General features: G+C 43.3%; 1 protein-coding gene across 1 annotated transcript in view; it reads left to right on the top strand.

The window, feature by feature from the left end:
• The first annotated feature begins 256 nt into the window (after window positions 1–256).
• The window catches only part of Cldn10 (claudin 10), a 78825-nt gene continuing 65983 nt past the window's right edge, over window positions 257–13098 (top strand). Inside the window, exon 1 of the mRNA XM_070002732.1 lies at window positions 257–701. Within this exon, the coding sequence (XP_069858833.1) occupies window positions 488–701 (214 nt within the window). The 5' untranslated portion in view covers window positions 257–487. The remainder of the gene's footprint in view (window positions 702–13098) is intronic.

Genomic DNA, 13098 nt, shown 5'->3' with positions numbered 1-13098 from the left:
ATAGATTACAGATTTTTTTAAAATAACCCTACAATGTGGTTCCCTTTATGTCAAGATTCAAAACCATGCAAAATCAAAGCAATTGGTCTAAAAAAACCTTTTGAGTGTTACTGTATAATTTGTACTTTGTAATATCTGATAGTTGCATGGTTGGTTGAGCTTCAGGGTAACAGGGAATTAAGCATTAACTACGGTGCCAGGTCAAAAGAAGAATCTGCAAAATCAAAAGCGTTTAAAATTCGACTAACAAAATTTTGGTACGTATTTCTGAAGGCAACTGGATTGTTTTCAGCTGCCTTGAATAAGCCATTGGCAAATCGTATGGTATCCTAAATTCCTAGCCTGCCTCAAGCCATCTGAGCATGAAGGACTGTCACTTGTCCACACCACCTTGCTGGTACATTTGTCCAAGTGCTCTTCACCGACTGTATGCCTAGACCACCAAGGCTCTCCCTCCAGAGCAGTCCACTGCTGCAGGCCGAGTGACATGTCCAGGGCACAGATCTCAGGTCTGGTGTTTGGTGTTGGAGGATTTGGAGCCCTTGTTGCTGCCACTGCTTCCAATGAGTGGAAAGTCACCACCCGGGCTTCCTCGGTGATAACTGCCACTTGGGTTTACCAGGGTCTGTGGATGAACTGCGCAGGTAACGCCCTGGGCTCTTTCCATTGCCGACCGCATTTTACCATCTTCAAAGTAGAAGGTAAATAGGAGGGTTTGGTTTGGGGTGGGAGCAAACTAGGCCACGCTGAAGGGGCTGTGGCCGGTCACCTGTTAATTGCATGTGGAGGTGAAGTGTCGAGTCTTGCTTAGGATGAGAGAGATGTCTGAGCATTGGCTGGAAAGAGTAAGATCACCTATTGGACAAAGAAGAAGGAAGATGCATCTCGTGGATCTTTTAGAAATACTCAGTGTGAATAACTGGCATGAAAGATGGGAATGACTGGGTTGTTTTAGATTGTTCCAATGGCTTTGAGGCTCTTAAGGAGACTTGATGGCTTGTTGGTATTGTTTTATGTTGGATGAACGTCCATTGATTTAAGTGAACTTTTCCTTTTGCGTTCTTTCTCTCTCTCTCTCTCTCTCTCTCTCTCTCTCTCTCTCTCTCTCTCTCTCTCTCTCTCTCTCTCTCTCTCTCTCTCTCTCTCTCTCTCTCTTTTCCTTTCTCCTTCCTTCTTTCTTTTTAGTGTTTGGGCAAATGGTCATCTTTCTGCATTTGCAAAACTCTCACAAGAATGTGTGTCTGTAGAGACAATATTTCTTTTAAAGAGACCTGATCACGTCATTATTCTCCTCCATTGATACGCTAAGTTGAAATCTTTTTGTACAACTACTAGAAGTATATATTTTAAAACAAAATAAAAGGACATTTTCCTGCCTGAGGCTACCTCCAGGAAAGAATCCTCATTTGCTTTCACATCATTGAAGCAACTGTCTCCCGTATGCTCTGAGAAATGTGATAAGTTTTTACAACTCTGTCCTGGCTGGGAGTTCATGATGTTAAAAATTTCTCCAGGTTTTTGGTATGATATAGTTTTCACAATCCACTGGGAAAATTGTACCTTGGCCCTGGTAAAGAAAATGGAATCACATTTTAACTAGGAAGTTACTAAAGCATCATGTTTGACAGGGTTTTTTGCGTTGGCTAGGCATGCCATTAGTCTACAGCAAGTGCCAAGGGATTAAGGGATAATACTTAGGTAAAGCCAATAGATTTGCAATGACAAGCAATGGAAATCCTGAAGCATGGTTACTCTCAGAAGGCCCTGGGTAACATGTACCTTTCTAAGCAACCTCTTGGTGGAATTCATGCTATGTCTGTTATTAAACCTGGGCTTTTACACTTACTTAGAGGCATTTTTAAAACTACTTCAGCCATAGGAAGTTTGCCTCAAAATGTCGAATTTGCAAAGGAAGAATGTGGATGAAGACATCATTATCTTCTATGTACTTCTTGGGGTCTTTTCTCCTCAGCCTGTTCTCAAATTGGATAGCAAATAGAAGAGCTAGCATGAGAATGAGTCTGTTTCTTTGTTTATAATGGACTCGTTGCTTTAAAAACTGTATTGTAAGCTGAGCACCAGTGTCTCATGCCAGTAACCCTAGCTACTCAGGAGGCTGAGATCTGAGGATTGTGGTTCAAAGCCAGCCCAGGCAGAAAAATCCTTGTGAGACTGTTATCTCCAATAAACTATGCAAAAAAAGCTGGAAGTGGTGCTGTGGCCCAAGTGGTAGAGCACTAGCCTTGAGCACAAAGAGGCTCAGGGACAGTGCCCAGTCCCTGAGTTCAAGCTCCAGGACCAGCCCCAAAAAATTATGAACTATATTGTATTATTACAGATTGTTCTATATTTCTCAATAAAAGGTATGTATTAAGAAAAGTTAGTTCCTAAGAGGCCTAAAGAACCATGGTAGGTGTGATCCTTTATCCCTACTTCTCTAAATATGTCTTCAAAAACAGTTTAGATGTCTATTGCTACTATTAAAGGTGGGCCAAAGTTAATTTCTTCTTCTTCTTCTTCTTCTTCTTCTTCTTCTTCTTCTTCTTCTTCTTCTTCTTCCTCCTCCTCCTCCTCCTCCTCCTCCTCCTCCTCCTCCTCCTCCTCCTCCTCCTCCTCCTCCTCCTCCTCCTCCTCCTCCTCCTCCTCCTCCTCCTCCTCCTCCTCCTCCTCCTCCTCCTCCTCCTCCTCCTCCTCCTCCTCCTCCTCCTCCTCCTCCTCCTCCTCCTCCTCCTCCTCCTCCTCCTTCTTCTTCTTCTTCTTCTTCTTTCTTCTTCGTCATGGGGCTTGAACTCTGGGCCTGGGCACCCTCAGCTCTTCAGCTCAAGGCAAGCACTCTACCACTTGAGCCACAGCGCCACTTCCAGTTTTCTGGTGGTACATTAGAGATAAGAGTCTCATAGACTTTTGTGCCCGGGCTGGCTTTGAACCACGATCCTCAGATCTCAGCCTCCTGAGTAACTAGGATTACAGGCATGAGGCACTGACACCCAGCTTAATTTCACTTCTTGAAAGTAAAAATAATGTACTCTATGTCTTCTGTATACCCTTTACAAAGATAATTTGAAAACTCCTTTCCACTGGCCTTGATTCTATTAGAGCACATAAAATAGTTAACATAATTTCAGCGTAAAGCAAAATCTCTATTAAAAATGCATTTACTGTAGAAGCCTATTTTCATCATCAGGAACACAGGGTCCTTTTTTGTTTTTGTTTTTGGTCGGTTGTGGAGCTTGAACTCAGTGCATGGGCGCTGTCCCTGAGTTTTTGTGCTCAAGGTTAGCATTCTACAACTTTGAGCCATACTGCCACTTCCAGTTTTCTGGTGGTTAATTGGAGATAAGTTTCTCAAGGACTTTACTACTAGGGCTGGCTTTGAACCACGATCTTCAGACCTCAACTTCCCAAGTAGCTAGGATTACAGGCATGAGCCACCAGTGCCTGGCTATTGGCTCCTATTTCTAAAGGGCCAATAAGGGCCTATACATTTAGATTTCCTGATTCTACTGAAATCATTATTAATGTTGCTTTTCTATCATTCCTAGGAGACACAGTAGCAGTAGAGGAGCAGGAGAAGCTCCCAGACTCCATAATAATTACAAATTAAGGAAAAAAAATTCAAAAGCCTATTTAGAATACAAATAATGTTACATGATTTATAAAAAATAAACTATTTAAGCTTGCATTGTCAATTTGATTTATATGTATACCAGATGACTCCATATCTGAGAAAGGAAAATAGAAAAGCTCTTTAACCTGTTGAAGTTCCCTCCTTCCTATCCTTGGTCATAGCTTTACTGCTCACCATTGCTTCTTGTGTCTTGGATACCCCAGAATTACCAGCTTTTTAGAGAACATTTTGGATTAATGGTAACTATATCCTTTACAGATTTGATGTAAACCAGGCACTGGTAACTCATGCCTGTAATCCTAGCTACTCAGGAAGCTGAGATCTGAGAATCACAGTTTAAAGCCAGCCTGGGCAGGAAAATCTATGAGATTTTTTTTTTTTTTTTTTTTTGGTCGGTCGTGAGGCTTGAACTCTGGGCCTGGGCGCTGTCCCTCAGCTCTTCAGCTCAAGGCGAGCGCTCTACCACTTGAGCTACAGCGCCACTTCCGGTTTTCTGGTGGTTTATTGGAGATAGGAGTCTCACGGTCTTTCCTGCCTGGGCTGGCTTTGAACCGTGATCCTCAGATCTCAGCCTCCTGAGTAGCTAGGATTACAGGCATGAGCCACCAGCACCCGGCTAAGTCTATGAGATTCTTATCTCCAATAAACCACCAGAAAACCAGAAGTGGTGCTGTGGCTCAAGTTGTAGAGTGCTAGCCTTGAGCACAAAAACTCAGGGATAAAGCCCAGGCCCTAAGTTCTAAGCCCCATGACCAACAACAACAAAAAGGATTTGATGTAAAGATTTACAATGCTAAATATTTGGTAGCTGTCTCAATGTTAAATATTTGTAGTTATTGTGATAAATATGGGCTGCTTTTCACTGCAGTTCTGAGGGTGGGATCCAGGAGGCATTGCTACAACGAGTAATTAGTTACCTTAGACAGGGATTTAATCATTCTATACACCTGTCTTGTGCTCCTAGGGCATTATACATATACATATACTTATATGTGTATATGTATATATGCACACACATATATTTGAAATTATATTTGAATATTTAGGTTATATATTTGAATATTTGAAATATATATTTGAAAAATAAGTTGATGAAATGAATAACAGGTTAGACTGAAGAACATTTGCAATGAGGACAAAACTGAATTCTAGGCAGCAGCTTGCGGCCTGCTGACTTGAGGGATGGGGTATTAAAAGGAAGAGCACTGAACTGCAGCTCAGCAGATGTCAAATTTTGCCTTCTTTGTGCAGTAGCTGGGAGACTGACTTCAGCAATTACTCTCTGAGCCTCTTCCACAGATTTTTCTCCTCCATAAATTGAGAAAACTGTACTGTAATATAGTCTTTTAAGGTGTCTCTCAACCCAAGTGAAATTCAAGAGCTCTAACACTTGGCATTAAGTGTTTACCAAAGAATCAAAGCTGTAAAAGGCCCCTCTGTTAGAACCTCTCCCCTCATTTGTCTATGAGCTTTTCTGTGTTCCTTTGTTTCTGAATATTTAGAATCATATCTGATTCTGGGGTGAGATAGGCTTAAGTAACCTCAAATGACCCCACATTCCAAGTAAAGGTGCTAGAATTTCACTGGGATGGAGCAGAATGCTGGTATGGAAGCCACAGTTAAACAGTACTGACCACTCCACCAACCATGACTTCAGAAAAATGCTACAAGGACACTGTATGCCACAGAAAGAAAGTTTTCTGTGGGTTTTTCTTTATTCATTTCGAGGGAATTCCTGAAGGCATCTGCTATCCAAATTTTGGATTTCTTCCTAATTGAAATATGTGCCTGTATCTGTCTGTTTGGATTACCATGCCAAAATATATCCAAACCAGAAAGCTTATAAGCAATCAAAACTTATACTGCAAAGGGAAAAGCCCTAGGGAGGTACTTAGGGAACTTGAAAAACGTTCAGTATATTTCCTAGTGGGATTTATTAAACCATATTGAGTTAGAGCTTCACCTCTTCTTGAATTTTTGGGGGGGCTGGGACTCAGATCAACAGCAAGCTGCATCCCCTAGAATTGTCTAGAAATGCAGGAGCTCAGACCTCTTGCCACAAACCTTTCAATCTACATTTTTGTAAGATCTCCAGGAGTTTTCTCCACATATGAAAAGTTTTGGAAACCTGCTTACAACCTGGGTGTGAGTCTACTGAACTCGGGATTTATGGAGGATCTTAATTCCCTGGGTTTACTGTTCTTGTTCAATGGTGTTTGTATCAGGTATAAAATGTGCCATCTACAATGCCTGACAAAGAAGGAAGGCTCTCTATTAAGGATAGTAGTGATTACGGTGAATATCTCTTTCCATGCCTTCAAAGTTCACGTCTGAACTGCATTACTTCTATCCCATCCATTTTTTTCCATCCAGTACTTCAGTAGCTGCTTTTTGGACTCTAAAGCCTAATGGCACTGTACTATATATCTTATGTCGTAACAATACAAGGATATTGCTCTTGTCAGAGTATACTCTATGTTTGGAATTTGCTCTGTCTCATAAAGCAAAACTACCCAGCATTTAGCAATGAGGTTCTCATTAAACTGGGAGATCTGTCTGTTATGTTGATCATATAGCAATATATGATTATGGAACTCCACAAGGGAAAAACAGACTCAACCAAGCCTACAATGTGTTTCTATGCTGGAGAGACACACAGGAGAAACCTTTACTCAAATATTTCTAACACTGAGGGCCGAGGCAGACTCTGTAATATATTGGTTTGAATTGTAGTTCTGTATAACTCAAGCGAACTAGGCAAACTTGACCTAATTAGTTAATGGAGCTCAGCCTTCTCATTTCTTTTTTTTTTTTTGGGTCCGGTCGTGGGGCCTGAACTCTGGGCCTGAGCGCTGTCCCTCAGCTCTTCAGCTCAAGGCTAGTGCTCTACCACTTGAGCTATAACGCCACTTCCGGCTTTTTTCTTTTTGCTTATGTGGTGCTGAGGAATCGAACCCAGGGCCTCAGGCATGCAAGGCAAGCGCTCTACCACTGAGCCACCTTCCCAGCCCCCAGCCTTCTCATTTCTAAATAGGATTAGTTTTACCTCATAGGATTGCTGGGAGGTGCTGAATGAAACGATATTGTAAAACCTTTCTGCCACTTCCTGAGGAGTACCCATGGCAAGAGGGCAGTGAACTTGTTAATAATGACTTTGATCATACATGATGAGGCCGTGGGTTTCACAGCCTTTTGGTCATGGGGCCTGAACTCTGGGCCTGGACGCTGTCCCTCAGCTCTTCAGTGCAAGGCTAGCACTCTACCACTTGAGCCACAATGCCACTTCTGGCTTTTTCTGCTTATGTGGTACTGAGGAATCGACCCCAGGGCCTCATGCATGCAAGGCAAGCACTCTACCACTGAGCTACCTTCCCAGCCCTCCGGTGATATTTTTTTTAATGCACGAGTGCTGTACTTTGCATGTTCACTTCCATTCTCATAGTTACCCAGAAGACATGCATGCCATACACCAAAGTGCCAAAGTTCCACGCAGAACATATTTATAACTCTGAACGGTCCGGTGAAAATCTTTTGGAAAAATGCTCAGTGGTTTGTCCTCACCCCAAACCTGTATCTAATTAGATTTCAACATTGTCACTCAGTTTTTGTGTAACCTTGGAAGAGTCCTGGAGAGAATGAAGAAAATTGAGGAAACATAGTTAATTCAGGGTGGCTGGTGCATCCTTTGGCTTGGTTTCCATAGATGTCAGCAGAGGACGGGTTGGGCCATTCCATTCTCATTTCACACCCATCTCATGGTCAGTGTTCTGTCCTGGTGATCATTTTGTGTAGAGAAAGTTCAGCTTTGTCTTTCACAGGGATGCCTCACTCACTTCTGTTCACGGTCCTTCTGACCATCCATGCAGCCTCCCAGCAGCCTCTGTCCAGCATCTGCTGCAATCATTCTGCTTCTCCCTCATCGATGAATTCTCTTCATAGAGGAGAGATGCGCCAAAGAGATCCTCTACTCTCAACTATTTAAAAACTTTCTGCTACTGTGCACTTTTAGGTAATGGTACATTACAGAAAACTGCCTGCCTTTTAGTCAAGCTTGAGATAATGAGCTAATCTACAATTAAGCTGTTGCTAGTTTTTGCATTTACAGGAAAAATCTGCTTACCAAAGGTTGACAGCTGGCAAAAACGGTGTCTGATACCACATTACCACTGCAAGAGGAACCCTGTAGAGAATAATAATTCCATGATTCATGAATGTGTCCCATGAGCCAAGCAGACTCACGGTGCAGAACATAGGAACTAGAGTCTCAGTGAGGAACAGGAAACGATCCTCTCTGAAGATGTGCTGGGAAGACAGACGGACATTCTGTAAACCCTCAGGCCAGAGTGATTAGCACCATGTGGGGATGAGGTTCAGGGGGCAGGCAGACTTCCCAGAAGAGCTGGCTCGACCTACTTTATGAGATGGGTAGAAGTTTGCTAAGGGAGAGAGGGCATTGGCGGCTAAGGGACTTACGCAGCAGAATGTTGGATACTTGCGCTTTCTCATCTGTAAAATGGGAGTAATGTCTGCTTCAGAGGGGGTGGGTAGGATTAAATAAGTGAACTTGTGGGTGGCACTGAGAGCAATAGCTGGTACCTATGAGCAAAGGCCCAAGGTAGGAGGCAGCCCCACGTACAGGGGGAAGAACAAGGGAGGTGGAATGGAAGTCATCTCCAGGAGGAGCTGAGCGTGGCAGTAGATATAATCAAGGGGAATCTCTCTATGGACCTTTGGGCTCTATGCAAGGATGAAGATTGTCCTTGCAGGAGCCAGAAAGCTTCTGAGACCTGGCAAGCAGAGAATGCCTAGTGGGATTTGCACTATATAAAGATTCTGTGATGCTTCCTGTTAACACCTGGACTATGGTAATGATGGGAGCCAATAGGAATGCATGTAAAAGGAGAACCAGTATACCTCAGAGACCTTTGAGGGCTGAAGGGTCAGGGACATCTTCCTGCCTGGAGTCTTGCTGGGAGAGAGAAAGCTGGCCACAGAGCAGGTCCCAGCCTCAGCCCCACGTATGGGATTTCCCAACACACTCTTGACTTGGAAGAAAAAATCAGTTGTGCAGAATGAGATAGAATAGTATGAATTTAATTTTTTAATGATAGATGTTTGATACAAACTAACAAGAAAATGTGGCAACTCTAAAGAGTAATGTCATCTTAGGTGTCACTAACAGCAGAAGAAAAGTTGGGTGTGGTAGTATATGCCTGTAATCTCAGCTCTCAACAGGCTGAGACAGGAACTTCCCAGTTTAAAGCTTGCTTGGGGTACATGGTGAATTCCAGGCTGGTCTGCGGGTATGTAGGACGACTGGATGACTAGTTTCTATGCTGGCTTTGGGGACCGATTGAGCAACCTCTCAAGGCATTTCCAGGATAGGACATCCAAGATTCTTTTGTTGATGTGGTAGCTATTTTCTTCTATTTTTTTTTTTTTTGTTTCTTTCTTCAAAGTAGGGGAAGTTGTTGAGATAAGTAGCTTTGTAGTTCAGGCTGGGCAGATTGGCCTTGAACAACAATCCTGCCACATGCTGGTATGACAGGCAGGAGCCACCATGCCCAGCTGGGACAGCCAAGATTCTGGTGACAAACAAAATCAGTTTTGGAATATTTTCTATTATCTTTACGTAGTTGTACAAAGGAGATGCCATTCAACAAAGCAGTTTAGGAATTCAGTGTGTCTTGATCAACGTCACATAACGCTTGCTATACAGCTCCTGCCTGGTCTTCCAGGCCCTTCTCAGGCCAGTGCAGGCCTCAGACATGACCCTTCTGTACCTCCGTTTCTCTCTGTGAAATGAGTGGTAACAGTCCTGCCCTTGTGAGAACGATTTGGAGCTCATGTGACTTAGCTCTTCCGGTTGCCATCTGGTCCAGCTCATAAAGCTGATCTTTCAAGACTGCTTTGAATCTTCACTTGGTTGACTTTGTATTAGCTCATCTCCAGGTATGGAGGGGAGGGGAGTCCTCCTGTGCAGGCCTTGTGGTCTCTGGGGGATTTATCCTGTAGGACTAAGACATCTCACCCCATTCTTGCTGCTGCACCCAGACTTCCCCATTGGGAGCACCGGCTGCCATTTTCCTCCTTGCTGTCTTGACCCCTCCCTTCCTTCCCTCTGTATTCTGGAGTGTTGTTCCCTCTGCATCTCCCTTACAATCCTTCCTGACTTCCCCACTTCTCCAGCCATCCAGGCTGCAATCTGGAGTCTCGCAATCCCCCCTCGCTGCCTCTTGAAGCGGATGTCAGGCAGTGCCTTATGCCAGGGAGCCTGCTGCCCTTCCTCCCCGGCCCTCTCTGCCAGGGAGCACCACCCTCTCTCAGACTCGGGTGTCTGTCCATCTAGGCTCAACCTCCTGGCTGTCTCTGCTGGCCTGGATTGGGATGAAACTTTAGAAAGAAGAACTTCCTGCTTTTCCACCTGCTGTAAGCAAGGCTACATGCATAGTGCTGCCAGGTAAAACTTCCAAAGGCAAAGCCTCCTACAAGAATTCTGGGCTTTAGCTAGCTGTAGTCAGAGCATCTACTCCATTGCACCAATCTACTGGTGATCTCACTGGATCGCCAGAGGGGCTCTCCATATTGGATGGCCCTCCACGATCATGTCAGTGCTTTGGCGAATTAGAGAAGGAACATCATTTGCTCAGGGCCATGGTTAAGGTAGTGTCTCTGGTAGGATTCAAATGTCTGTGTAACTCGGGGGCCCAGATTCTTTACAAAGGACTCAAACTCTTCTCCAAGGCCTCCTTCAGCAGTAGCTGGTTCCCAGCAAGAAGCAGGATCAAGCCTGACCACTTACCCAGATCCCTGCTTCCATCAAACTGGGCTTTGTGCTCAACCCCTCCCTTCTCTGCACAGCCTGCATCAGGATGCCACTTCCTTCAGCATCTGTCATCTCTCTCTTCCCTCAAATTCCACCACAATGCCCGCTCCCACACATGGCCTTTATACATTGTCTAAGTAGAAAGGACTTCAAGCTCTTCCAACCCCGTGACCCGGGTACTTCTTTTATTGTGACCTTTTAGCATCGATGGCTAAGAGTTCAAGTGTTGTCGCTTTGTCCCGTGTAGAACTTATCTAGGGCTTGGTACCATCCTTACCAATGGTAATTTCTGAAATGTACCCTTTTGAAATTTAGGACATTTCCTCCATCTCTAGTTTTCTCCCTGGCCTTATTTTTCTTTGCCCTTAATCATAACTGGTCCTTTTATTCAGATACTTGACATAATGTAAAAAAAGAAAATCTAAGGCACTATCCCCAATGTTCTTTTGGGGACAACAGAAAACAGCTTTGTATTTCTGAGAAATCTGAATGTGACTCTAAAAATAGAAAGAGAAGTAAAGGTCTCCAATTGTTCTGATTTTTTTTTTTTTTTTTGGTAATGGTTTGACTCTCTGAGGACTTTGTTTCCTCTGAGTGACTCTGGAATGAGGGTCTTCTTTGGTAATGAACCACCTTCCGGTGTAGATACGGAGGCTGGTGCTGTCCCTAAATCATCCAGCCATGCGTGTCCACAGTCAGCAGAAAATGAACTTTCCAGCCTCTCATCTGCTGGACTCAGAAGAGTGGCCGGGCCTCATGGACATTTCTGTGAGAGCTCATGAGAGACTTGGTAAAAGTGCAAGGTAAACAGAACAGGCCATTTGCTGTAAGCAGACTAAATGATGAGCCCTAGCCTCCTTTAGATAGCCGGCTCTCTGTGGGTTATCACTCCTGCAGAACATGGCTGAAGTTGATGGGTTTGGAAAGCGCCTCACTGTTTAACTCAAATAGTTGAGATGAGAAGTGGAAAGCATTTTCTAACAAGAAGTTATTTCCTATCTGGACTTCCTTCCTGTCAGGATTTTCTTTCTTACTCTCTTCCAGACCAAACACTTGCTCCAATTTAACTATCTTCTTTACCTTCTCAAAATAGTCGTAATCAGCTTGTATGAGTAATCTAAATTTCCAGTCCTTCTCTTCCTACTTTGAAACCTTGATTTCTCCCCTCATCAGCATGCAATGGATTTTACCTTTTAACCTGGCTTTTGTTTCCTATTTCTATGTCTCTTACCTGTAGAGGATGTTTCCCCAGTCTCAGAGAACAATAGTAACAGCTTCAGCTTGTTGTCCCAATTCAAAACTCCAGACTTTCCCAGGGGTCCCTCCCTAGACCTCGTTGACCTTCCCTAGTGATACTACTTGTGATATTGTCAGCTACAGACCACAGAATGATACACACCCCATAGCCTGTGTGCACAGTGGATCACACCTGTAATACCAGCTACTCAGAGGAAAAGAGTGGTTTGACTGTGCAAAAAGTGAGGAAAGACTTTATCTCAATATACAAGCCGGGCACAATGGCAGGCACCTGTGGACTATGCTCTGAGAGGAGTCGTAGCTAGGGGAGATTGTACTCCAGGGCCAGCCAGTGCAGAAATGGAAGACTCTATCCACAAACAATAATGAAAGCAAAAAAATGACCTGGGATGTGAGGAGAGATGTACAGTGCCTTCTGATAACAAGCATGAGACCCTGAGTTCAAACTTTAGTAGAGAAAGAAACAAAAACAAAAAAGAACATGTCACTGTATGCAAAAGCACACATAGGTAAACATTTTAGCATCAATTTTACTAGTATAAACAAGCATTTAGCACACAATTTACAAAAAGAAAAAAGATGTGAAACCTACATTGTTCTTTAGCATGAATTTCATGTGGCCAAACATTGCTTTGTTTGTATTTTTGGGGTTTTTTTGCCGGTCATGGGGCCTGAACTCTGGGCCTGGGCGCTGTCCCTCAGCTCTTCAGCTCAAGGCTAGCACTCTACCACTGGAGCCACAGCACCATTTCCGGCTTTTTCTGTTTATGTGGTGCTGAGGAATCGAACCCAGGACCTCATGCTGAGCTACCTTCCCAGCCCCTGTTTGTATTTTTGTAATCATGGCCAAACAATGATTGTGACTGATCAATAAGTAATTTTGACATGATTGTTGACTGATACATAACAATTTGCATGAAGGTAAGACAAGGAATCTGTATATTGACATATCATATGATAGCCAGTGACTGGAGCAATCTGCTTGCTCTATTGGTTAATAGTTTCTGGTGTCTGAAAAATGTTTCTCGATTTTTGGTATTAATTCATAATAGAATGACTACCAATTTAGGATTAAAAATGTAATATATATAATATTTCTCCATTTCTTTCATCTACGGAACAAAATTTGTTTCTATTGTGGCAATGTGATGTTGTTGAGTACAGTTAGGAAGATACATGTAATACGAAGCTAATATGCAGATGTCATAGACCTAAAGACTTTGAAAGTGTAGATGGCAATCTGAGAAGGGATAGGTTTGATGGATTGCCTTTTCTTTTCAGTGTAATGTATCATAGTAAGTTTCACTTCTTCAAATGGCTCTTTAAAATGTAACACATAAAAATTTGAAAACTTAGTTGTTGATTCTCATGAACTGGAATAAGCCGG

This window comes from Dipodomys merriami, unplaced genomic scaffold (genome assembly GCF_024711535.1).
Source record: "Dipodomys merriami isolate MVZ:Mamm:240054 unplaced genomic scaffold, mDipMer1.0.p SCAF_6, whole genome shotgun sequence".
NCBI classification, from domain to species: domain Eukaryota; kingdom Metazoa; phylum Chordata; class Mammalia; order Rodentia; family Heteromyidae; genus Dipodomys; species Dipodomys merriami.
This window is presented reverse-complemented; position numbering and strand designations above follow the sequence as displayed.